Source organism: Squalius cephalus, assembly GCF_949319135.1.
Source record: "Squalius cephalus genome assembly, chromosome: 20".
In the NCBI taxonomy this organism is placed as follows: Eukaryota; Metazoa; Chordata; class Actinopteri; order Cypriniformes; family Leuciscidae; genus Squalius; species Squalius cephalus.
The window spans coordinates 29,449,198-29,475,856 of NC_137141.1; the positions used below are offsets into that span (position 1 = coordinate 29,449,198).

At 40.4% G+C, this 26,659-nt stretch overlaps 1 protein-coding gene across 1 annotated transcript; it reads right to left on the reverse strand.

Moving 5' to 3' along the window:
- Nucleotides 1-364: 364 nt before the first annotated feature.
- On the reverse strand, nt 365-26,455 carry LOC307147591 (calpain-1 catalytic subunit). The gene is made up of 22 exons (XM_079852452.1): nt 26,387-26,455; nt 25,427-25,700; nt 25,129-25,201; nt 23,602-23,720; nt 23,326-23,459; nt 22,954-23,128; nt 22,738-22,809; nt 22,336-22,421; nt 18,900-18,971; nt 18,626-18,786; nt 17,429-17,589; nt 17,275-17,286; nt 16,982-17,187; nt 16,758-16,809; nt 14,305-14,373; nt 14,163-14,220; nt 14,004-14,065; nt 13,792-13,860; nt 12,927-13,005; nt 12,562-12,678; nt 621-673; nt 365-493 (listed from the first exon to the last, which is right to left on the reverse strand). Exons 2-22 carry the CDS (start codon nt 25,673-25,675, stop codon nt 467-469), a joined length of 2,106 nt encoding a protein of 701 aa, XP_079708578.1. The 5' UTR covers nt 25,676-25,700; nt 26,387-26,455; the 3' UTR covers nt 365-466.
- Nucleotides 26,456-26,659: the final 204 nt, after the last annotated feature.

Genomic DNA, 26,659 nt, shown 5'->3' on the forward strand with positions numbered 1-26,659 from the left:
ACTTTGTACACATTGTAACGTTAGCCTAATCTGATTATGCTGGGATAGCCGATTCCAAGGGTGACGTTTATCTCCTGACATCTGTCCTGTAGTTTTATTCATTTTAGACGTATTGTTTATTATTGTCATGGACGAAGTGATAACTGGAAGCCATGTTAATCTTGGAATAATACGGCCACCGTAGGAGTTTAAACGCCCTCGGAATTGAGAGGAACATAAACTAATATTCACTGGGTAGTCATATACAATTTCACCGCTAGATGGGGGTAAAAATCACACAGTGTAGCTTTAAGAAAAGCAAAAGCATTTTAATTCTTAGAGGGATAATAAGTGAATAAGCATCACAATTTGTATATTATTTTAATATAAAAATAAAAAAAATGAAATGAAAGAAATGTTTAGACCGCCTAAACTGCCAATCTGTTCTTGCGTTTGTTGGCAAACCTCCTGGCAAACAGACGTTCCCTCATGAGTACATGGTGAGTCCAATCCACTAAAACACAGATGCACAGAAATAGGTTGTGAATGTATGAACTTTGAATGAAAAAAAAAAATGAACAAATGAAACACTTGTACAGTATGTGTTTTGAGATATAGAAAAATGTTTACATCAGGATTACCTCACTCTCATTAAGAGTTATCTTCCCACTTTCACAGAGTCTCTGGAATATTCCTGATGAGGAAAATAACGGCTGTTAAAATGTAATAATAATAATAATAAAAATACCTGCAGGATATTTAGCTCAAACTATTTCAGGAGCATGAAAGGGTCAAACCAAATTTGTTTACCAGTTTGTGTGACAACTCTTGGTAGCTTACCCAAAAAAATATATTATTTTTTAAATTTTATTTTAGGGACTGTTCGTTATTTATTTAAGGGGCCACCGGAGGAGTTTTGAGATCTGTTGTCAAAAAAGACATGACCCTCCCTTCGCCAGCAATAATTTTTTCTATGACCCTCCAAAATGATTGTGAAAAAAGGCATGACCCTCCCCGATAATTTATTGATTAGCCTAATTCTGTACTGGTTTGCGCTTGGCAAAGATGTTCAGATAACCATTGTTTGTTTGTTTTTTAAACCATAAACTCTTGCTTTCTCATCTGGCTGTAACGATAGACCAAACCTACGATTCGGTTCGTATCACGATTTTTTATTTTAGATTTAAAAAAAAAAATCATGTTTTCGGTGCTGATGCGGTGTGACTCGTTCAACATGTGGGTGGCGCTGCCAATAAAGCATCTAAAAGCTGTCACAAAGAACCGGCAAAAGTAATGATTATTAATGTCATATATAGCTAGACATTTTAATTGTTTTTAATAAACAAGTGTTTTCTGTGTCGACTGCAAAGATGAAGTTGACGATGCGTCGCGATCTTCTCAGAACGCGCCAGAGAGAAATGCACATTTCATAAGGAGAAAGCAGTCTGTTTTCCTTCGTTTTGAATTGTTCTGCATGTTTAAAAGTAGACATTTCAAGCTTTCTATATATTTCTCAGGTCTGTGAGGCAAGTAGCATAGCCTACCTTACGCTGAGTTTCGGTTCATTTATGAGACAAGAGTCCAGTTCACTCGCCCGCGCCTCCGTGTCATGATTATCTATTTTCTACTATATTTAGACTACTTCTTATTTATTAAATCCAGATGAAACATTGACTAAAATTAAGATATAATTAATAAAAAAAACGAAATTCACTTTAAAGAAAGGCTTTGTGCTTTCTGTTTGAGGTCTCTGTGCAATTTTTAAAGTCGCTTCAGAGCAGTCATGTCCGTGAGTAATGGAGAACTGTCACGCCCGTAACATTTTTTTTTTTTCACATAAATGCAAACACGAAAAATAAAATAAAAATAATATAAAATTTAATTTTCTGTGGAGGCCGATCTTTATTCATCCGGTGGGTATATATATTTTGGTTTGCACAGTGTAATTTATAGAATTACTAAAAAAATATTTTGCCACCTAAAAGTTAAAGATTTTTTTGTGTCACGTCACATGTGTATTTCCCTCATATTAAATATAAAACGCATGTGTAGACCGATATTTTTCTAATGTCTTGACTCCTTTCAGACGTTTCAAATAAATGCATTTTCTGAGAATTTTTATTTTAAGTTTTGACTGCAAATGTCACTTCCATTCACTGGAATCGCCCAATTTTAACGAATTTATCCTCAACTAGTTTTTGTGGTGTAGGTCTATGTATTTTATGTTAACTTAAATAATAGCCTACTAATATTGATTTAAAGATGTGGTAGGCTACCGCTGCGAAGATCGCGAGTCGTCAACTTCATCTGTCTAGCCGACACTGACATAAAAAATAACTGTTTTATTAGTAAACAATTAAAATGTCTCCTGCTATATTGAACATATTTGCATGTTCCTTACAAAACACTGACAGTGGGGTTTTTGACTGTTTTTTTTTTTTTTTTTTGAGCAGCTGCGGACAAATTATTTCGACACACACACACACACACACACACACTACTGATAAACAGGATTTTTTTCGTTGCTTTTTAATACAATAAAAATGTCATTTAATTTATTGTTTAATAAAATTATAAGCCTATTATTTTTAGTTTATTAACAGCAACAACAGCTGTAAAGATGAAGTTGACGATCGCCATCTCCGTAGTAGTGAACACGCCTATAGAGAGAAATGCACATTGTTGAGAAGTTGTGTGTCCCTAAGCGTCAAGGTGCCAAGCATGTGCCACACCCCACTTAGCTTGTGAATTTTCCTATTAAGTTTTAGCTCCACCCACCTAATCTCAAGCCAATTAGGACACTATCAGGCCTTATAAATTGCACCTGTGCTCACAGCACCTTCATTCTGGTGCACATGGATGCACTGTGCAGAGGACTGAGTTCTTCCTTTGTTTTTCCCTGCGTGTGTGTATTTGACCATGTAAGTGCTTTTTGACACTTAATTATTATTCTGTATTAAGTTTATCCTAAATGTGTTTATTTTGCTGTATTTCTTGCTTAGGCATGTTCTTTAATTATTTACATATGTATTTGAGATTATATGAGTAGATGACTTCATGTATTGTTTAAATTCCTTTATTTCCTGTGGATTTCATGTTATGTTTATTGTGAACTAAAACATTGTATTTCTGTTCTTGTAGAAACCACACGCTCACACACATACATTTAATAAAGAAAGATGCTGTGTAATTGAAGTGACTGGACTGGATTGTTCTTACCGACACCTCCACTGGTTTTCAAGCCAGCCACCTACATCTCTCTATCAATCCTCCTTTTCATGGTCCTTCGAGCCGGAGCTCATTGATGATCAGTGGATATGTCTAGTCACTCCCTGCCCTCATTGTCTCAGCATGAGCGCCCACGTCGCCAAGCTCAGCTCCCCGCACGTTATGATGATTTCATCCTACAATATCCTCAGCGGTCGCAACCTACAGCAGAAGCACCAGAACAACAACTGCTCCATCCTGCAGATATTCCTGGTACTGGTCCTCATTATCAACCCTGGAAAGAAGATGAGTCTGAGGAAGAGCCAGAGGAGTTGGAATTGCCCACGGAGGGAGATATTCAGGAGTATATTCCACACCCTTATTCACCTGTCCTATCTGAGAGAGTGCAAACCCCTGAAGTTGAACACCAACATACCTCTCCAATAGCTCCCATTCCTGATACTCAGACTGCACTCCTACAGCAATTGGTAGAAGAATTAAGAAATCAGGGTAGACTAATCCAGCAGTGCATGCTTAGGAGCAGCACCCATTCCTCACGGTCTCGCTTGCCATCCCCTTGCCCTGATAATCTTAACCTTCAATCAGCAGCATCTCCACAAGCCCATACAGAGGACCATAGGCACCCTCCTCTCCTACTTCAGCCACAGCTTCCATCTCCTCTGCCTCCTGTAAGTCGTGCCCCTCTTACCCAACCTATGCCACAGTCGTTGCAGAGCACGAATCCTCCTGGCTGTGGTCAGTTTCCTGTCACATATCAAGCACCAGCCTCATATAACCCCATGCTCCCAGCCTATACACTGCCAAACCAACCTTTGCCTGGTGTTTTGTCCTATTCTGTCCAGCCGGCATACCAGCCTCTCAATGTGCAGCCCCACCACCTAACGTCAGCTGCCCCTCTAAACCAGCTAGTTCCTCCTATTGGCCCCCTGCAGTTAAACCATAGGAGGGTAGAAGGTCCTTCTTTCCCTGATCTCACGAGGGAGGATGAATGTCAATACATGATGTTAAAGATGGCCCTATCCAACTTGTTAGATCCAAGAGAATCAGAGCAATATAAATACCACATCCTATTGGATCATCTAAAGGTAGACCAGGCGAGGAGACTTGCTTTGGCTTATGTTTATGCTCCAGATCCTTATACTCGAGCTATACGAGCCCTAGATGAGCGTTACGGTCAACCTAGACAGCTTGCTTTGAAGGAGCTCCGGTCCATCATGGAGATGCCTGTTATTCGTACAGGTGATGGTAGAGGCTTGGACCAATTTTCTCTTCGAGTGCAAGCATTAGTAGGCCTCCTTCAGTCCATGGGCCCTGAGGGTCTCTCTGAGCTTACCTGTGGCTCACATGTTGAGCGACTTCTAGAGAAACTTCCCCATGAGCAGTTCTGCCAGTTTAAGAGATGGATATGCTTGAGTAGACCAGGTTCCCTTTCCTATAACCTCCTAGATTTTTCCAACTGGCTACAACAAGAAGCCCGCTGCCAGCCTAGGAGAGAAAGGACATTTCAGCCTATCCGGCAGAGGCCTCCTCCACCTCCTCACCCATTAAGAGGTACAACCATACTCCATGGTATTAAAACCTCCTCTCATATGACCTCCTCCAAAGCCCAAGTTCCCTCACCGAAAGTAATTCAGCCTCCTAACAACATGGCGGAATCCTATCCAGTGTGCGCTTACTGCAATTCTACTGAACATCATGTCAGTAAGTGTGGTGATTTCCTCCAGCTCACCAAAGACCAGATAACTAATTGGATCAAGGAACAGAGACGTTGTTGGCGATGTTTACGAGATCACTTTACAACCCAATGTAACCTGAAAGGACGCTGCAGCCAGTGTAATGGGAAACACCTACACATCCTATGCAACGTTAATCAGAGGCAAGTGCAAAATCTATATCTTGACCACCCTAGTGACTGCAATAAAGTACTACTGAAGGTAGTAAAAGTGACCCTGCGCAATGGAGACAGATCCTTAGACACTTATGCCATACTGGATGATGGGTCCGAAAGAACAATCCTCCTTCACCCTGCTGCCCAAACACTTCAGCTAAAAGGTAAATCTGAGAGTCTACAGCTGAGAACCGTGAGACAGGATGTTCAGACTCTTAATGGAGCTTCTGTATCCTTCACCCTTATTCCTAAAGTGCATCCTAATAAGTCCTATGTCATCAGTCAAGCCTTCACTGCTGAACAACTATCCTTGTCAGAACATTCTCACCCCGTGAAATTCCTCCAGCGGCGCTACTCACACCTCCGTCAGTTCCCTCTCAAACAGCTTAATAGAGTAAGGCCACTTCTCCTTATAGGAGCTGATCATACACACCTCATCATCCCAACACAACCTGTCAAATTAGGCCCTCCTGGTACCCCTGTAGCAATCAAGACCCGGCTCGGCTGGACACTGCAGGGTCCTGCAAGAGATCTTTCTAGCTTATCTTCTACTTGTTCTCATTATATCTCCTTTAAATGCCCACCTGATGACATCCACCATAATGTTCAGAAACTATGGCAGATTGATGCGTTACCACAGAGAAGCATGAAAGCAGTGGTTCGGTCCAAACAGGATCAAGAGGCAATGCACCAGCTTGAGACCCAAACTATCAGGACACCTGTTGACGGCGTTCTACGATATGCAGCACCCCTCCTCCATGTAGATCCCTGGCCCCCTCTGAAAGCCCCTAAGGAGGCAGTAATGTCCCGTCTCCGCAGCTGTGAAAGGCGACTCCTTCAAAATCCACAACAGGCAGAGAACTATACTGGTGAGATCCAGAAATTAGTTAATGCTGGGTATGTCAAAAAGTTGTCATCCTCTGAAATAGAAGATACTCCTGAGTCCTGGTTCATACCCCACCACAATGTGCATCACAATGGTAAAGATCGCATTGTGTTTGATTGCTCCTTCTCCTTCCGAAATCAGTGTTTGAACTCGCAGTTACTTCCTGGACCAATCCTCGGGCCTTCCCTCCTTGGAGTTTTGCTCCGTTTTAGGCAGCACAAGATTGCAATCAGTGGAGACATTAAATCAATGTTTCACCAGGTGTGCCTATTACCCCAGGATAAACCTCTCCTGCGATTCCTCTGGCGTGACCTGGACTGTAAAGTTCCCCCAACTGTGTATGAATGGCAAGTCCTCCCCTTTGGCACAACCTCAAGCCCTTGCTGTGCCATTTACATCCTCCAGAGGATCATCAAAGATGCTCAGGCAGATGAGTGCATTCACAATTCCATACACAGTAATTTCTACGTAGATAACTGTTTACAGAGTTTCCCCACTCCAGAGGAAGCCAAAGATCTCCTTAATAGCCTACGCACTACCCTCTCCTCTGGTGGCTTCGAAATCAGACAATGGGCCAGTAATGATCCTCAGGTCATCTGTCACCTCCCTCCTGAAGCCAGGTCAGAACAAACAGAGCTCTGGTTATCACACCATCCTTCTCTTGATCCCTTAGAGTCTACTCTAGGCCTCCTCTGGAACTGCCATACAGATACTCTCAGATACAGGCACAGAACCATTGAATCTACTACTCCAACTATGCGTCATATTTACAGAGTCCTTGCTAGCCAGTATGATCCTCTTGGCTATATCCTCCCTTACACCACAAGAGCCAAAATCATCGTCCAGCACTTATGGGGAAAGGCATGAGAATGGGATGACCCTAATCTCCCTCATGATCTCTTAAAAGCCTGGCTTTCATGGGAGAATGAACTTCCTAACCTCTCCACCATCACTTTGCCTCGCTGCCTCACACCTCATTCAGTAGACACCTCCTTAACCACTCAAGACCTCCACATCTTCTGTGATGCATCAGAGAAGTCCTATGGTGCGGTTGCCTACATGCGCACAGAAGATTGTCAGCAGCAAGGGAATGTGTCCTTTCTCATGGCGAGGTCCCGCGTTGCTCCCAAAAAACAACTTTCCATTCCACGACTTGAATTATGTGCTGCCCTCATAGGAGCTCAGCTATTCAGTCTCCTCCAAACAGAGCTCACCCTCCGTATCAGAAAGACTATTCTGTGGACTGACTCTACCACTGTACTCCATTGGCTCACCTCTGACTCTTGCCGTTACAAAGTTTTCGTTGGAACCAGGGTAGCTGAGATTCAGGAGCTCACTAAAGGCCAGGAGTGGTGTTATGTGGATTCTAAGAACAACCCAGCGGACGACCTAACTAGAGGAAAGCTACTTGCTGAACTTAGTAGGCCCTGCAGGTGGAACCAAGGACCTGCCTTCATGTTCCAATCCCCTGAACTGTGGCCCACTAGCCCTGTTATAGATCAATCTGATGATGCTGAAGAGTGCCGTAAGCCCAGTTTTTGTGGTGCTGTATCTCTCAGTCCATACCCCTCCATCCCTGACCCCAGTCAATTTGCCACCCTCCAAGATCTCCTTGACTGCATGGCCGCATCTCTTCATGGAGCGGCAAAGCCTCCATCAGCAGAAAACTATCGTGATTCAGAGACAGCCATCCTAAGACAAGCCCAGGTGGATTCCTTCAGGGATGATTTAGCCTGCCTTCAAACCCAAAAGCCCCTTCTTCCTTCAAGCCGTTTACTCTCCCTTGCCCCAGAGCTAGACCCAGCATCAGGGCTTATTCGAGTTGGCGGAAGGTTACGGCGAAGTAGTGATCTACCCCCTGATGCCATTCATCCAGTAGTCCTGGACCCTGCCCATCCAATCACAACGCTTATAATTAAGGATTGTGATGACCACTTACAACATCCTGGGCGAGAGAGGCTATTCGCTGAGTTAAGGAGGCGGTACTGGATCCTGAGGGGTCGTGAGGCAGTCAAAAAATATCAGCATAGGTGCCCGAAATGCCAACAGTTCCGAGCACATCCTGTTATTCCCCAAATGGCGGATCTCCCTCCCGCTCGCCTTCGCCTGAACACACCTCCATTCTATTCCACTGGGATGGATTGTTTTGGGCCCTATACAGTAAAGATTGGCAGACGAACTGAGAAAAGGTGGGGAATAATTTTCAAATGTCTGACGACTAGGTGCGTGCATCTTGATCTACTCAGTCACATAAATACAGATTCCTTCCTGATGGCGCTCAGGCGCTTTATTGCTCGCAGAGGTAAACCATTTGAACTACTCTCTGACAGAGGTACCAACTTCATTGGCGGTAAGAGAGAGTTACTTGATGCCTATCAATCCCTGACCCCTGACCTTCAGGAAGCTCTAGCTAAGCAGAGGATTTCCTTCAAATTCAATCCTCCATACGCACCTCACTTTGGTGGAACCTGGGAGCGTGAAATACGCTCCATCAAAATCGCTCTGGAGACTACCCTCGGTGCTCAAATTGTCAGTGAGGAGGTATTACGCACAGTAATGATTGAAATTGAAGGCATCTTAAATTCCAAACCCATAGGCTATGTGTCTTCTGACATTGCTGACCCTGACCCGGTGACCCCTAACTTGCTGCTGATGGGGCGGCATGATGCTTCCCTTCCTCTGGTTACATATCCAGACTCTGAGCTGCACAGTCGCCGTCAATGGCGTCACAGCCAGATCCTTTCTGATCATTTTTGGGCCCATTTCCTTCGAAATTATCTTCCCTCTCTCCAGTCCAGACATAAGTGGCGTACAGATCATCCTAACCTACAACCTAACACTGTTGTTCTAATACTAGATCCTCAACTTCCCAGATCCCAATGGTCAGTGGGTAAGGTCATCTCCCTTCATTCCAGCAAGGATGGCCGTTGTAGGGTTGCTGATGTCCAAGTCAAGGACAGGACATATACAAGGCCCATTGCCCGCCTCATTCCTCTTCCTGCCCTGCCTGATCTCCCCTGATTGATCAAATTTGCTATACAAATTTGGGGGCGGCTGTTGAGAAGTTGTGTGTCCCTAAGCGTCAAGGTGCCAAGCATGTGCCACACCCCACTTAGCTTGTGAATTTTCCTATTAAGTTTTAGCTCCACCCACCTAATCTCAAGCCAATTAGGACACTATCAGGCCTTATAAATTGCACCTGTGCTCACAGCACCTTCATTCTGGTGCACATGGATGCACTGTGCAGAGGACTGAGTTCTTCCTTTGTTTTTCCCTGCGTGTGTGTATTTGACCATGTAAGTGCTTTTTGACACTTAATTATTATTCTGTATTAAGTTTATCCTAAATGTGTTTATTTTGCTGTATTTCTTGCTTAGGCATGTTCTTTAATTATTTACATATGTATTTGAGATTATATGAGTAGATGACTTCATGTATTGTTTAAATTCCTTTATTTCCTGTGGATTTCATGTTATGTTTATTGTGAACTAAAACATTGTATTTCTGTTCTTGTAGAAACCACACGCTCACACACATACATTTAATAAAGAAAGATGCTGTGTAATTGAAGTGACTGGACTGGATTGTTCTTACCGACACCTCCACTGGTTTTCAAGCCAGCCACCTACATCTCTCTATCAATCCTCCTTTTCACACATCATTACATAACCAGAGAGTAGCCTATTTCTTTTCGTTTTAAATTGTTAAAAATACATTTCAAGCTTTCTTAAGATATATTTCATGTATGTGAGGCATATGCTGGGGTTTCGTTAAGTTAGGATGAGATGCGCTCCTGTTTACGAGCAGTGCAAGTGACCACGCGGGCGCCTCTATGATTGTGTTGTCTGCTATATTTGGTATTTGGCAATTGGTTGATAAAAAAAAAAAAATATTAAAATTAAGATACAATTTATACAAAACGAAATTCACTTAAAAAAAAACGTTTTCTGCAAAACAAAACTTAATTAAGTGGTCAAAATCATGTCTGACCCGCTCCATGTCTCTCGATATTGCGTATACTCGTGTGTGCGGTTCACTTTTCATAATCAACATAGATGAAAAAATAACATTATATTTTAACAAAAATGAAACTAAATGAGCTTATTTAATGGTAACAACACAGTAGACCTACAGACTCTGTATTTGTACAAATTGCTGCACATTCATTTTATTCTGAATTTTGCACACACAAGTTGAAAGGCATTTGTTTGTGCATGCATGTAAAACATATCTGCAACATTTATCAAGTTCACTGATAATTATGCGTGCATTTATTAATTATTATCTTAATGAATAATGTAACAAGGACGAAGCATGTAAACTGTTTGTTTAGAATTTGGATCGATCATCGCAAATAGATCCGAATGAAGAAACGTACAAAACCATAGTAGAAAATGGGTGGGCCCGGACCTAAATGCCCAATGGTAGCGCCGCGGCTGGTGGTAGCCCTACATTTTACACATCGTGGAAACAAAATAAGAATGGAAACTAAAATATGCAGTATCGCCCTACAGCGCACATTCTATCAGCAGTTCTGGCGCCTCAGTCCCAATACTGTTAAACTCGACGTACGTTCACATCACATGTTAATGCAGCGGTAGAGTTACACTCACAGGACACTGTGCACTTAACAACACTTCATTATTTGCTCGTGCTTTAAAGCTTTGCCGGGTAAACATTTCTTTGGCGTTCTGTTCTGACATGATGCACTTTTTCTAAGCGCGAACTGAATGCGCGCCTACTGTCAAACAGCGCCAAACTGGATTTTTGTTGGGTCAGACCCATCTGATATCGAAGGGGGGCTGATAACGCGAGATCAACATGGAGCTAAATGGAAAAAAATAGCACCAAACAAGCCACTTTGAAATGTTGCTGTTTTCATGAATATAAAAGTTGGGTGACCCTCCCCCTAGTAGACTTGTAGTCAAGACCGCCTAAGCCGAGACCAAGACACTACCAAGACCAGAGGGTATCGAGACCAAGACAAGACCAAGACCAAGACCAAGACAGACCAAGTCAAGACCAAGACCAAGTCGAGACCAAAACCGAGACCAAGTCGAGACCGGAGGAAAAAAAAAACAGACTAGTGTTGAAGCTAAGCAATAACTTGTATGAATTCAAGAACAGCAGCATACTAGGGTTCAGCCGCAGTTTAGGCTACATTCAATACATATTAAACGGTATTACTTCAACTACACAGGCAGAACAATACAGAGACAGACCATGTCATGTGTGTGACTGTGAGCTCACTGTAAATGTTTTTGCAGACTGGGTGAGATCAACTAGGCCTATGTGTAGCAATTGCATGACGGCTGTTACTGCACTATTAGAGGATTGAGACTCCCTTAACTTTTGTGTACCGTTGAGGACTGACATGACTGGTACTGACTGGGTCATCTGACAAAACATCAAACACCTCCAACACCATCTTGCTCCTCCAACAACTGTCTAAAGAATGAGAAATATGTAACCAATTGAAATTATACTTAATTTATAGATTAAATTGTAACATCAAATTAAAGATACACAATTATAAACTTGGATTAGGCCTAATGTTTAGTCAACACAACAGAGATATACAGATGATATTTAAAAGACCATTTATTTAGTCTAACACCATCTTAAATACAATATTGTAATCAAACAACACACACACACACACACACACACACACAGATATCAAAGACACAAATTCATCTAAGCAAATGCCTGCCTATCTCTGCCGATTTCGGAGTCTCCAAATTAATCTATTCTGCAACTTTTAAATACATAATTAAATTTTTAAAAACGAAATTATAGGCAGGATCCGAAAGTTGGTCGTTTTGTCGCTATGGTTACACACACACACACACACCGTTGGCGGTGCTCTCAAAGTCATCTGTCAGTTGTGCAGTTACCCAAAATCTCCTGAATGAAGTTAAAACCCATCATGTCACTGATATGTGTTTTTTAAATCAAGTGATCAAAGTGCTCGTTGCCGCTGCGATCAGTGGCGCGGATAAAGTGTTTTCTCGTGGCTCGCGCTCACGCAGCACTGTCTTGACTCGGACACGCGCTTCAATCCGTTCCGTTGCGGATAATAATGTTGCATTATCGAACGTTGTGTCGTCGTGGATATTTTAGTATTGTATTGCTAAATCCCCCGACCACTATGTCGGTCTGAGACAGCGAGACCTAGACAAGACCGAGAGGTCCGAGACCAAGACAAGACCAAGACCAAAGACCGTCGAGGCCGTGACAAGACCGAGACCACGTAAAAGTGGTCTCGAGACCGGTCTCGAGACCAAGACCGGTCTCGAGACATACATCACTACCCCCTAGACTAAAAAAAGTTGGATGACCCTCCCCTCAACAAAGAATAAAAAGACATGACCCTCCCCTATTTTCCTCCGGTGGCCCCTTCCATAAATACCGAACGGTCCCTTACAGTTCTGAACATCAAATTAGGGCGGCACTATGGCTGGTGAAATGGCCCATAGATGTTACAGTGAGAGTGTGAATATGAGTGTTTGTACTGAGAAAGGCTCCAGCTTTCTGTATAAGGAAGTCAGAGAGAGAGAGAACATCTAGTCTTACTCACTCGCCATGCAGTTCAAACGCATGACAAGGCAAATGAAACCCTCCAGAGAGATCTGTTCTGAAGCACCACCATACCGCACAACCATGAGACTCAGGATGTCTTCATTTATATGCATGCCTAGGGCACAAGAACCATGACATAAATACATTATCTATACAATGTGTGATTGAAAATATTATATGTATCATAACATCTCTGTTTTCAATTTTAGGTGTCACTAGGCAGCCTTACAGATGCACTGTACCACAGCAGTGATGTTTGTAAAAAATAGTTCATGCAAATATTTAATACTTTTCTTCTACTAAGTAAATTACAATATTTTCAACATTTTACTACCGCAAAGTATAAACTGTATAAGCTTTAACCTGTTTTCTTTAATGCATTTTGCAGTTCGTTCAAATCCAGAACCCCATCTCTGGAAGAATCCATGTTGTAGAAGATTTCCTGTAAAAAAATTTGAAAACAAATTGTCTTAAAGGAGTAGTTCACTTTCAAATGAAAATTATCCCATGATTTATTCCCCCTCAAGCCATCCTAGGTGTGTATGACTTTCTTCTTTCAGACAAATACAATTGAAGTTTTATTAAAAAAAATATCCCGGCTCTTCCAAGTTTTATAATGGCAGTGGATTGCAACCAACAGATTGAAGCTCAAAAACGTGCATCCATCCGTCATAAAAGAACTTCACACGGCTCCAGGGAGTTAATAAAGCCCTTCTGAAGCAAAACAATGAGTTTGTGTTAGACAAATATTAATATTTAAAACTTTATAAAGTGAAATAACTAGCTTCCGGCCAAACAAACATACGGATTCCCCCTAAGTAAAGCGCAACTAATGCGACGTACTGTGGATATTTACACTACGCCATGACGTACTACATGACAAGTTTCGTAAGTTGCGCTTTAGGGGCAAGTAGACTGCTTATGGCCATTTGGCCGGAAGCTAAAATTTTACTTTGTAACGTGCTAAATATGAATATTTGTCTTACACAAACTCATTGTTTTGCTTCAGAAGGCCTTTATTAACTCCCTGGAGCCGTGTGAAGTTCGTTTATGACGGATGGATGCACGTTTTTGAGCTTTAATCTGTTGGTTGCAATCCACTGCCATTATAAAACTTGGAAGAGCCGGGATATTTTTTAACATAACTGTGATTGTATTCGTCTGAAAGAAGAAAGTCATATACACCAATCAACAAACAAAGCTAAATTCCAGACTCAAATCCACTCACCTTGTACATCATAATGCGGGTCCACAGACGAAGAAATTCTGATCCACGAAGTCTTCCAGTGACAGAGAACTATTTTTATTGTCAGGAAATATTTCTAGAGCTAAAACATGTTTCTTCACAGTATGACTGGAAACAAACTGATGGGGATAAATCATATATCATCATTCAACTAATTATTTTTTAATCGTTTTTAATTAAGGAAAAAAGGATACATCTGACATGGCAATTATACTTCTGCAGGAATCCAGGCCAAATCCTTCAGTATTTTTATTTCCTAAAAGGTACGGGTCACATTTGTGAGATTTATGAGGCAATTTGAGATTTCTAAACTATATTTCACATAGAACGTACAGGATTTTTCAAACACTCACCTCTGAGTAGGTTTTCATGAAGAAGCTGTTGAAGTTTCTCAGCATCAACAACTTTGTACTGTTTCCAAAGAAGACATTCAAGAGGTTGAAGCTTGTAGCAGCTCATTTTATTTTTTGATAATATAATAGCTTACATATTTACCTGATCGGAATATTGCCGAAACAGAATTTTAGTTTGCAATCCTTCATCCACTTTATCGTTGTATGCGATCTAAATATGAAAAAAGAGACAACTGTATCATCGGCAACTGCTAAAATCACAATTAGACTTCTCATTTCTAAAGCAGAAAACAAATGTCTGAGTTCTGATAATCTACTCTTTACAATTTTCAGATGATATAAAATTCTCAAATCTTTAAAAACTTTAGTGTGTAATGTTGCTGTTTGAGAATAAACAACATCTGCAAAGTTACGACGCTCAAAGTTCAAAGCAAAGGGAGATATTTGCTTTTAAAGAAATTGCTTTTTAAGGACTACAACAAACGGCTGGTAGGGACTACACGACATTCCTCCCGGGTTAGTGACATCGCCAACCCTAAAATTTGCATAAACCCCGCCCCCGGAACACGATTTATAGATTATCAAGACAGAATATGCTAATCAATGACTAGAAGATAGCTATACATAATGCTGGGTACACACCAAAAGATTTTTTACATCTTATAAGATTTTCAAAATGTGATAGGATATTTCCAATATGTGATACAAAATGTGACTCACAATGATTTAGTCTCCTCAGAAGACTGAACTGTTTGGGCGTCATAGCTCAGACTATTGAGCTAGTGTACATCACACACATTGAAAGTGTTTTAACCTTTCATCTCTCTGCTTGGTTTGGCCATTTAAAATGCAAACTTATTTCTGGCCAGTTTGAGCTTCTGAAGTCTGGGAGGCGCTTCAGAGTGCCTCTGCCTATCCCAAATGCCATCAGTATCCTTAACCAAACCAAGTGACAACAACAAATGAGTTGTTATCTTAATGTATTATTTTCATTATGATATTTTCCATTGTATCCTTTTTTTATATTTCCTTTACTATATTTGAGATGTTGTCTGTATGTTTGTCTGTCTTGTATGTTTGGTGAGCCAAAGAAAAATGTAGACCACAAACATGAGGACAAAAAATTTAAAAAACGCCATGACTGCGTTTGTTATGCTTCCGTCTTCCATCATCTCACTTTCTGATTGGATATTGTTTCGTTTCACGTGATAATCTCCAGAGCGTGCGCACGTTTGTCCTCGGGCTTCACCCCACACATCAGGATTTCTGATCGTAAATATTCAACATGTAGAATATTTACGATTCGCGATCGGGGCGGCTCCGACGTTCTTCCGATCAGGTTGAGATGGTCCTCCCTGCAGAACACAAAATCCAACGGGAAGGAGTTGGATCCAGGTCCAACGGGAAGGAGTTGGATCCAGATCCAACTCCTCCCGCCTTAAGGCTTGTTCGACTTGAACCGGCGCTGCACAGATCGATCGGTGAATGACATCAAAGTACCGTGAGAGTGAATAGAAAGTAGACGGCTCCTTATGCTTTTGAATTGCTCTCACGGTACTTTGATGTCATAAACCGATCAGTCCGTGCAGCGCCGGTTCAAGTCGAACAAGCCTATACCTAAACCTACCCATCTCCACCCCCTGATCCCTAAACCCACCCCTAAACCTACCCATCTCCACCCCTAAACCTACCAGTCTCCACCCCTTATATGTGGATCCAACCCCGCCCCCTGGATCTTGTGGACTGCATTGAGGTGCTACTGATCAGGTTCGGCCTCACACCTCACACAAAGGGAAAATCTGATAAGATAATCTGTAGAACCATCAAGATAATCGGGACATAGCTAGGATTGGTGGGAGGGGGGAAATCGGCCCAAAATCAGCCTGATTATCTTTTGGTGTGTACCCAGCATAAGCTACATAAATTCATAAACTAACCATTCAGAGATGTTGTCTACATGTTGTCACTTTTTCTTGAGTCTCTCCGTCTTTGTCTGACTCCAATTTGAACATAAAGGCTAAAAGGTTTTGAAATTTTCAGTGCATATCTGTGTGAAGTAAAAGGACACAAGCTCTTGAAGCTCCGCCCTCTGTGCCGGAATCAGCAGCTCATTTGCATTTAAAGGGACAGACATGGTGCGTTTTTTGCTTACCCTCAAAAAGTGACAACTTTAACATGCTATATAAAAATATCTGTGGGGTATTTTGAGCTAAAACTTCACATACAAACTCTGGGGACATCAGATACTTATTTTACATCTTGTGAAAAGGGGATTATACCACCCCTTTAAAATGAATAAAATGTGAATTTATGTAACAATATATTAATATTTGTATAGAATAAACAATAATGTAATATTCAATGTGCAGAGAAGAGTGTTCAATCGATTCTGAAGTTGTAATTATGCTAACTTTATTTGTACAATTAATATCATTCCCCTTGTAGGAGAATTAACAAAAACAAGACAAAGATAGGGTTTAGTTGCAATTGCAGAGATATGTTGAAAGAACCAATATAACTAATTCAATGATTGCACATATTGACAAACTCAAGAGTATACTAAAAATTTTACAAAATAAGTGTGTGTATTATTACCTCGTCTACGAGATCCACAAGAAAATCTTTCTCTGTCCTTTCTGTGTCCTTTCTGGATAAAAAAAACACATATTTAAAAAAAAAAAAACCAGTGTAATAAAGCACATGATTGTGAACATTTCAGTGTATAAAGTCAGTTTTTCAGTATTCCAAGCATAAATAATTACTCAAATGTTGAATATTGTAAAGTTATAGTCAATCTCTCAGTCCTTCATGTAACTTACTGAATGTTTATCTCATTTTTGCACAGAATGGACAGGATGAATTCTGCGTTCTTATTAGGGATGTAAGTGGATGGTACAATGAGATACTCTCCTGGCTCCAGTCTGAATAATTTCATCACTTGTCTTGCATCCTGAAAGTCCCCGCTTGTTGCCACAGGCTTTCTGCTATAGAAAAAGCTTAATCCAAACTTTCCCTCAGATCTCATCTAAAGGATAATTAAACAATAAACGTGTCAGAAAGGTATGACAACTTATGTATTATGTATTAAAAACTTTGAGTATATTTTACTTGCCTCGGGTGGAACCTGTAAAAGTTCAAAACAAAAATAAAGGTTACACTCTAAGCACAATTGCATCATTGTACAACCATATTTATTGCCTTTGTGTTTGTTTGTTTGTTTGTTTGTTTTTGTGTGTGGTTTTTTATGTTTTTTTGTGAATACTGACTGCAAATACGCAGAAGCCGATGCCATGGTGTGAAGCAAGGCGTCTGTTTCTCTTGTCAGGTTTCTGTATGAGGGACACCAGAACATTGCTCTGGCCCTGATCACAGCCCTTATCCATCTCATTAATCTTCAGCCAAAACTGGGGGTTGGTAAAGAAGGTGTCTACAATTACAGGACACGGGTGTTAGAAGCAGATTTGCATTGATGACTAGTAGATTTATAATCATAACTGGAATGTACATTTCCTGAAGAAAATGTGAGTGGTGCAATATGCTAACAAAATTAGCATGTTGTTAGCATGATGATGACATGATTAGCATGTTGCTAGCATGATGCTAGCATGATTAACATAATGCTAGTAGGATTATCATGTTGCCAACATGATGCTAGCATGATGCTTGCACATTTTTAATTGTTCTTATGTTTAACCCTAAGCTAATTGTAATTAGCATGTAGCTATCCACAGCTAGCATGTGTAGCATGTAGAAAATCCTGTTTGATAGCACGAGTCAAAAGAGCCAAACCCCATCTCTATATGATGTTCTGATGCAGAGATATAGGTCTTGCAAAACGGTTGCTAAGGTACTCTATTTGGTTGCTAGGGAGTAGCTTGGCAGCTGCCAATGATGATACTCCAAAGGCTGCTTGTCAGTATGAATGATAAACCAACTCCCATGCCTCTATGACATTCAGAATGGAAGATATCCCTCTTTGGATTTGGGTTGCTAGGATGTGCCCAGGAAGTGTTGAAGGTGTCTCATGATTGTCTGTTTGCTGACCCAAGTCAAACGAGACCACCTTCATGTTTCTATCCAAACTTCTATCCAAAGATATCCCTTTGATCTATTTTCAAGAGTGATCTCTATGACACTGTGATCCAGAGTTATGTTAAATTCAAAATCCCTATGCAATTTACCATATTAGGAAAAACATGTGTGTTTCATGGGCCGTCCTACACCATAGTAACGCTTCAACTGTGGGCAGCTCCTGCCCCCCAGGGTCACAACTTTTACCCCATTGTGAGGAATGTTCTTACAGAGCCTGCCAGCCTCTTCAAATGTGGTAAATCACATTTCTGCGAAATCCTCGCTCGGAGCTATTGCTTGTCAAAGTTTTGCACTAAATAATAATAATAAGTATTAGCAATGATGACAATAGTAGTGCCTTGCCTTTGGCACCACTAATGAAAGAAAAGCACCTGAATGATTCATGCAGCCTCCAGCTGTGCTCCCAGGAACCCATCTGCCATGGTGGAACTTGGAAATCCAGTGACATGCAGACTTTTCTTCCAGAAAATCAGGACAGGAACAGCAGATATCTATGTTGTCAAATGTTCTACAGAAATCTTTCATTGACATCCTGCAAAAAAACAAAAAAAACAACGCTTCATATGTAAATCCTAGACAATATGTAATTCATGTTTTAGTACGTGTTAAGAATCTTTTTTAAAACATGGTTCATAGTATACTCACCAGAACTCTCCATTTTCGTTCCGAAGATGTTGTTTGCGGTCCTCATCACTCACTGTGTTCCACAAGGGTGAGCTGAAAGAATTATGTAAAACATACATCTCAATAACGGATCATTTTGACTGTGCAATAATCAAACAATTTCACAAACTTTTTTGTTTGAGAACTGCAAAAAATATAACAATTTTTTGTTGAATGTTTTCACTGCCAGTTGTTCTGAAAGTTAGTTATGTTAAACTGCTACTATTGTGTGATATAATTCATGATTCCCTATCTATTGCTGTACAATTTATAAAATCATTCTTATATTAATAGCTTCAATAATCTACTATTATTATACAATTATATCGTATGTTTTCTTTTACTAAATTAATACCTACAGAAGTTTTGAATATTATTGATCAACTCAGTCTTAATAATACATTAAATTTGCTTATCATATCCTCATGTATCCACTGGCTGATCCACTGACTATATGGAAGTATTCTTGTATTACTCCAATTTATAAAGAAGGTGATCCACATTCTTGATCAACAAAATGATAGACCTATATCAATAATTTGTGTTATTGTTTAAGTATTTGAACAATTAATTTATAATCTGTTATCAAAGTACCTAAAAAATAATACATTAGAAGAGATAGAAGAGGCGGATGAGAGTGGTGAGGATTCTCTCCCCCCACTGCTCTCCGGGCCCTCTTCGGACCCAGAGATGGAAGAAACTGCTATTTTAAGGTGATGATACACAGGGAAACTTTTTGAGCAATGTTGCTGGGCAATGTTGCCGTCAACGGGCAACCAGATGAGACACAGGGCCCACGACCAATCTAAATTATACAGATAGAAATTGATTGCCCATTTTCAATGGGAAAGTGCCCAAGCAACAATCGCTCGGCAAGATTGCCCTGCAACATTGCTCAAAAAGTTGCCCTGTGTCACCTTTATTGAAAATTTGGGTACCGCTGGTTTTGAGGCCAGCGGTGGAACATAAACAAAAGGAAAACAAGGATTTTTCACCCGGGGGAGGGAGCGGTGCGGTCACCGTCTCCCGAAGAACAATCCCATCCATCTCCGGGTCGCCCGTCCAAGGGCCGCTTGCTCTTGGCTTTACCAGCCTTCTTGGCGGAGGCCTGCGACTGGCTCCACAGCGCCGTTCAGGTGGCGGCTGCTGCTGCGGCGCGGGAGCGAGGGCAGACGCAGGAGGCCGGCCCCGGCGACGAGCAGACTGAGGGGCCGCAGGCAGTGGGGTGGAGGCAGCAGCTGACCGCCGCGGCAGGATGTGTTTGATGGCCTCAGTCTGCTTTTGTACAGCCGAGAACTGCTGGGCGAAGTTCTCAACCGCGTCGCCGAAGAGGCCAGTCTGGGACACGGGGGAGTTAAGGAAGCGGAGCTTGTCGGTCTCCCTCATGTCGGCCAGACACAGCCAGAGATGGCGTTTCTGGACCACAAGCGTGGACATCGCATGACCCACTGACCGCGCGGTGACCTTTGTCACATGAAGCGCGAGGTCCATTGCGGCGTGAAGTTCCTGGAGAACTTGTGGGTCGTGACCACCCTCGTGCAGTTTCTTCAGTGCCTTGGCCTGATGGACCTGCAGCAACACCATGGCGTGACAGGAATGTGCACCAGTCTGTGCGCGTCTCTCTCACTGGTCTTACCGGCTGTAAAAACAGCTTTTTGTTTGCTCAAAGGCAAAAACAAAAAATAGAGAAGGGGAGATAGAGAGAAGAGAGAGAGAAAAAAGACTGCTCGCGCTGCTGTGTCGTCACGCCCGCATCTCTGGAGAAATCCAAAAAAGAAGCTTGCTCGAAATAGTCTTCACAAGCTTTGCTTGGCTCCGAAGCAAAAAGCTGAAATGCAATCGCACCTGCAGCTCGTTATAACCGCGCTGCGAGGCTGAACAGCTGATGCAAATGATTGCATGCCAATGTGTATTGGCTCGTTTTAGTTTCACTCAAAGTAGATTGGCCTCTCTAGCGAGATTCCTATCAGTCGGTCATGATGTACGCTGAAGTGATCGACTGATAAGGGAAACCAAGATGCCATGAAGAATCCACAATGCACACAATAACATAGATGATAACCGGGAGAGAACAGAACGGAACAGGGATTATATATACAGATTATATATTTGCTTCTTTATTTTGAGACATGCTGTACATGCTTTAGATTATGTTATATTTATGTTTATATATACTGTATATTTTATTGCTAAGCAAACATTGCCATGTTCAAGTAATGTTTCGTTTCTTTATCATGTCTTGTTTAGTTTAAAGGTCCCGTTCTTCGTGATCCCATGTTTCAAACTTTAGTTAGTGTGTAATGTTGTTGTTAGAGTATAAATAATATGTGTAAAATTATAAAGCTCAAAGTTCAATGCCAAGCGAGATATTTTATTTAACAGAAGTCGCCTTCATCGAACGGCCGGTTTGGACTACATCCCTCTACTTCCTTCTTTAATGACGTCACTAGAACCGTTTTTTGACTAACCTCCGCCCACAGGAATACACAAAAAAAGGGGGCGTGGTCTTGTTGCGCTCCCACGGAGAAGAGGAAGAGTTGTGTTTGTAGTGTGTGTTTGTCGCCATGTCGTCGAGACACTGTTACTTTCAATCCCGGAGTCCAATCACCTTTGTTTGGCCTTCCCAACGGGCAACGTGCGCTACGCTGCTGTCGAATCACAACACAGGAACCGCTGGCACAATCAGAACTCGTTACGTATTTCTGAAGGAGGGACTTCATAGAACAAGGAAGTTATCAGCCCGTTCTTAGGACAGTGAAAACAGCGGTATACAGATAAGTAAATTGTGTGAAAAATACTGTTTTTTTACACACGAAACATGAACACATGTTATATTGCACACTGTAAACACAATCAAAGCTTCAAAAACACACGAAAAATGGGACCTTTAATAGTTTTATTGTTATGTTTTGTTTCTTTGTCATGGTATTTGTTGATACTGTTTTGCTGATTTCTAGTTTGTAGTTTGTTACCATGGTTTCTGATTAGTTGCACACCTGTTCCCTGTTTCTTTGATTGCTATCCTGTGTATTTAGCCCTCAGTTTCCTCAGATCTGTGTTCGTCGTTGAAGTTATGGTAGATGTGTAGAGTTCACTTGATTTCTTTGTTTATTTAACCTCATGTTTCATTGTCATTCTGTGCCACGCATCCCTCTTTAGATTCAACTACACTGCACCGTTACAAATATTTGTTTGTTGTAATTTATTGGTTGTGTTTATTAACAGTTTGCAATTCTTGTGTATGAATTATCTTGTAGTTTTTTTGTGTTTTGTGTTTTGTATATTAGGACCCTCTTGAAAGCAAGATTGTGCATTTCAAGGGGTTTATCCATAAGAATAAAATTTGTTGCAAATAGTACATTTCCACAACAGACTTTAAAAAAAAGAGAATGTGTGGTTAAATAAAATCAGTTCTTACTTGTCACCCCAGTCTCCATTCCACTCAATGCCTCCCCATGGGTTGAACAATCTCACCAGCTGAACTGGATATTTACCACTCATGACCTGTGGAGCATGATTTTAAATAATTAGTAGATCTTTCTGATATTACCAGTAGATTTAGCCTTTAGTAGCTTTATTTTTTAATTTAACAGAATTTTGAAGTAAAATGCATATGTTTATTTTTAATGATTTGTCACGTTCGAGCACTGAGCAGAACAAACACTAAGATTATGCAAAAAGGCCAAATCATGTACAAACATGTAAAGCATGGGTGAGTATCAAGTTTGTTGGCTTCCATTATCTTTTGTCCCTAAAATATTTACCTTAATACCTTATATGAATCTGATGCGTGCTGAGACTTGATTTTGTGCAGTCTTACCTGGTAAACCTTTGTCACAGTGTAAGCGTGACCCAGAACAATGCCATTTGGTAATCGTTCCTCACTCTCTTTCTGATTATGTGGAAACAGAGAAAAATTATCAGAAGACAGATGGTGTGGTGTAAAAGTCATTGCTTAAAATGTGCTGTAAGTGTTTTTTTGGAATCCCTCAAATTAAAATGTCCCTGTAAAATATTGTTGTTTTTTTGTTTTTACTCCTGCTGGAGTTTCACAGCCCATAAGGACTTCTGACTGGAAAGCACGGTACATTATCTCCCACAAATCAGTTGGAGCCGTTTTCAGTTCGTAGTGCATGTGAACCCCTCCGGTGAAGTCCATGAGGGCTTCGGATACCCGGCCATAGTGCATGTCAGCGTAGGAGCCGCACACTCTGTAACAGTCATTCAAACTCTAAATTATATGCCGCAATGTAATAGACATACATTTGAAGGCTAATACTGTACATTAATCACAGGTTGAATTACAGTCGTGCTTATATTGAATACGACAGCACAATTGCTTACATATACTTGAAATTATTTTTTTATAAAGTCACATAAAGTCACTAAAAGATGTACAGGCACTTACTTTGCATATGCTTTCTCCAGCAAGGCTGGCCAGAACTCATTATATGTTTTTGATCTGACAAAAATCAGCCTGTTGTTGATTGCTGGCAGTTTGTCATCAATCACAACATCGTACCATTTCCCAAACCGCCAGAACTGTAAGTTTAAATAAGCAGAACACTGAGTAAAAAACTAACAGGAATAACTATTGCTTGGGGTTTCGATTCTGGATAATATGATCAACATAGTGGAAAAAATTAAATATTGGAAATTATGGCATGAAATAAGAGGAACTCACCCTGAAGTGAAATAAACCAGTATAATTGTGGCTGAACGATTGTCTGTCTGGGACGACCTTTTGTAATAATTTGTCTTGAAATGTTAGAGCCCCAACAGAGGCCAGAAACCAGCAGTTTCCTAAAGAAAAAAACACACAAATTGGAACAGTAAATTTTATAGGATATCTTACATATTCCACATATTTTCAATGGCTCGGACTAAAGGATATAGGGATGTTGCCATGCATCTTTTCAAATACAACAAGTCTTTAAGTGTGTCTTTATAGATGTGTTATATTATAAAAGACAAATAATATTGTCTCTTCATTTTAATTAGACAGCAGTATATATAGCCTACCACATCACACAAATTGACAAATATGTTTTCAATATTATTGGGATAAATTGTAAATTATATAAAACTACATTGTAAGTGCAATATAAAATTATGTTTCTTTCGATAACATTTTTTTCATGAGGGTCTTGGGAAGTTTTGTGCAAATCGAACCAAAAAATCGGTTTTCCAGAAAGTTCAACCACTCCATAATGGCGGTAAACAAAATCAGATGTATGATTATTGGGGCTTACAAGGATTTGAAAGGGAACAGGAATGTAGGAAGACTCTAATGCACTTATTATAGCACCATCTAGTGTGTTGCTCAGAGGGCAGAAAAAAAATAATATGCAAATCTGTACAAAATACAATAAGGTTACTTGGCTTAAATATAGGCTAAGCTTTTATTTACACAGAGCAGGTCGCTTTGTCACAATAGCCCCTCTAATCTATTATTGAAAAAATAATCATGGCTGACTCAATTACTGGATGTTTACAATGGCATAGGTAATTGAACTGAACACCATTCTGCTTATGTATGATGCCGCTAGGTGGCAGTAGGTGCCAATGCACTAGAATTTACTAGAGTTTTAAACTAGGGTTTTTAAACTTTTGCTAGGGTAGGCCATTTTTTTATATACTTGTTGAAACTCCTTTCTCGTCTTGATAGCAATCAATAATTGAAGTGGTCTAAGTTTAAAAATGTACAAAATGCAATGATAGGAGGACCTTCCTGCCTGTATTTCCATCACATGTCAACATGTTGTAGACAGACAGCCAAAGCGCTGCAAAGAAACAGCAGCCGCTGTTTTTACTTTTACAGTTCCTCCTGAACCAAAACAACGAGTTTATGCTGCATAATTACCGAGATGGCAATCCGTGACGTTCTACTTTTTATTTCTGTTTCTTTCGCCGAAATGTATTTGCATCAATAAGGTGGTACAAGTAAGAGCTCTGTAAGTTGTTTACGTTCAATAATATTGTAGTGTTATGTGCTTTGAGACATGAGGTAATTTAATTCCGTCTCTCATGACGCTTTGCAGACTCTCTGGCTTTGCGCGTTCATGTGTTTTGAAGGAGGCGTGGCTTTGGAGAAGCTCTGAAGGGAGGGTGGGATGCTTTCCAAGCTAACATGCTATTGCTAGCATCTCCAAAACTGTCTTCCCACGCTTTAAGTGTCTAAAACGACAATATTGTGGTTACCCAGACATACCTATATTCCCTTGGGCGTAGTCAAACCTGGACACTGTATCTACAACAAATTCAGCTTTATCTGGATACAATTTCTGAAAGAAAATAAGTAATATCTTCAGTATTTGGCAACTGATGCATTCTGTGAAATGGATGTGATTGAAAGTTGTTTTTAGTTGTGTCTTTTAAATTCTTAAAAAAAAAAAAATGTAATTGTCATAGTCACATCTTTTAGCTTTCAAAAAATAAAAAAAATTTACACTTCTAATTAGTGTGCATTATTATCAGAACATGTCAAAGATGAAGTATAGATTACATACCGATGGTCTTATCCACTCCACTCGGGCCATGACTTCTGGCTCCAGCAGCCCTTCGCCAATGGAACGAGGGTCTGGTGGGAAAAACTCATCAACAAATCTCTGTCTTGTCTTAAGACAGTAGTCTTGTAAAAAGTTGTAGTCCTGATCCATGAACTTCAAAGGATTTGTTTCAGAGCCCATGCCACCCTTCATGTTGCGGTCATCCATGATTTTTAGGCACATGCCGTGTGGAACCGCTGGAGGAGGCATTTTGAAATCTGTCTGGATTTCTTTACTATTAAAAAGAGGAAATTACAACAACAATACAAAGATATTACATTGCTTTAATAAAAGTTACCTCTATCAGATTCATATTCACCAGTTCCCATTGACAACCTGTGCCATTCCCTGCCACCAGAAATACCAGCCGCAATCTTTATTTTAAGAGGAAGGTCAATGTTTACCCTGACAGATCAATGAGTCAGTTCATCTTACAGCTCATCTTACAGACTGTTCTCGTGGTATGCGTGCTAAGAGTCTTTGAATATAGTTGTTCGATTAAACCTAAACAAATCCCATCCTGTTATTGATTTTTCTGTGTTGTAACTTTTACAGTTGCCATTTGAGGATTTTATCCAAACGACTTTCATTTCATTCAAAGTATACATTTTATCAAACCTATTGTTAGCACAATGCTCAACTGTTTATGCTGCGGGAATACAGACATAACACATACATAAACACAGTATAATAAATCCTTACAGAACAACATCTACAGATGTAAATGTACAGTGGTACTTTATTTTACATATGTTACATACTAAAGACAAAGTAATTAAATTCATACAAGTATACAATCCATAAAGTGTTTTTTAAAATCAATTAGTTTGTATCTACAAACTGAATATAGGTCTTCCCTTCCAATGAGACTATTGAGCTTTAACTTATTGCATTACTGACATGAATAATATATATATGTACCTTCAGAGATGCAGTGAATTTTCTCCCAAGTGACTGGTAATCTTCTCCGTCTTTACACACTTTTGCCTTACTTCAAGCTTTTAAACACTTGTAGAAGCCCTCCCCCATTCCCAGCGTAGGTGTTTATAACAAAGAAGTGATTGACAGAAACTCATCTGAACTTTTTCATTATAAGACACTGAAATCCTCCACATTTGCCAAAGGACAAAACGTTGGTCTACGTGTTTCACATTAGCAAGTTATTATTGTTATTATTATTATTTTCATATTATA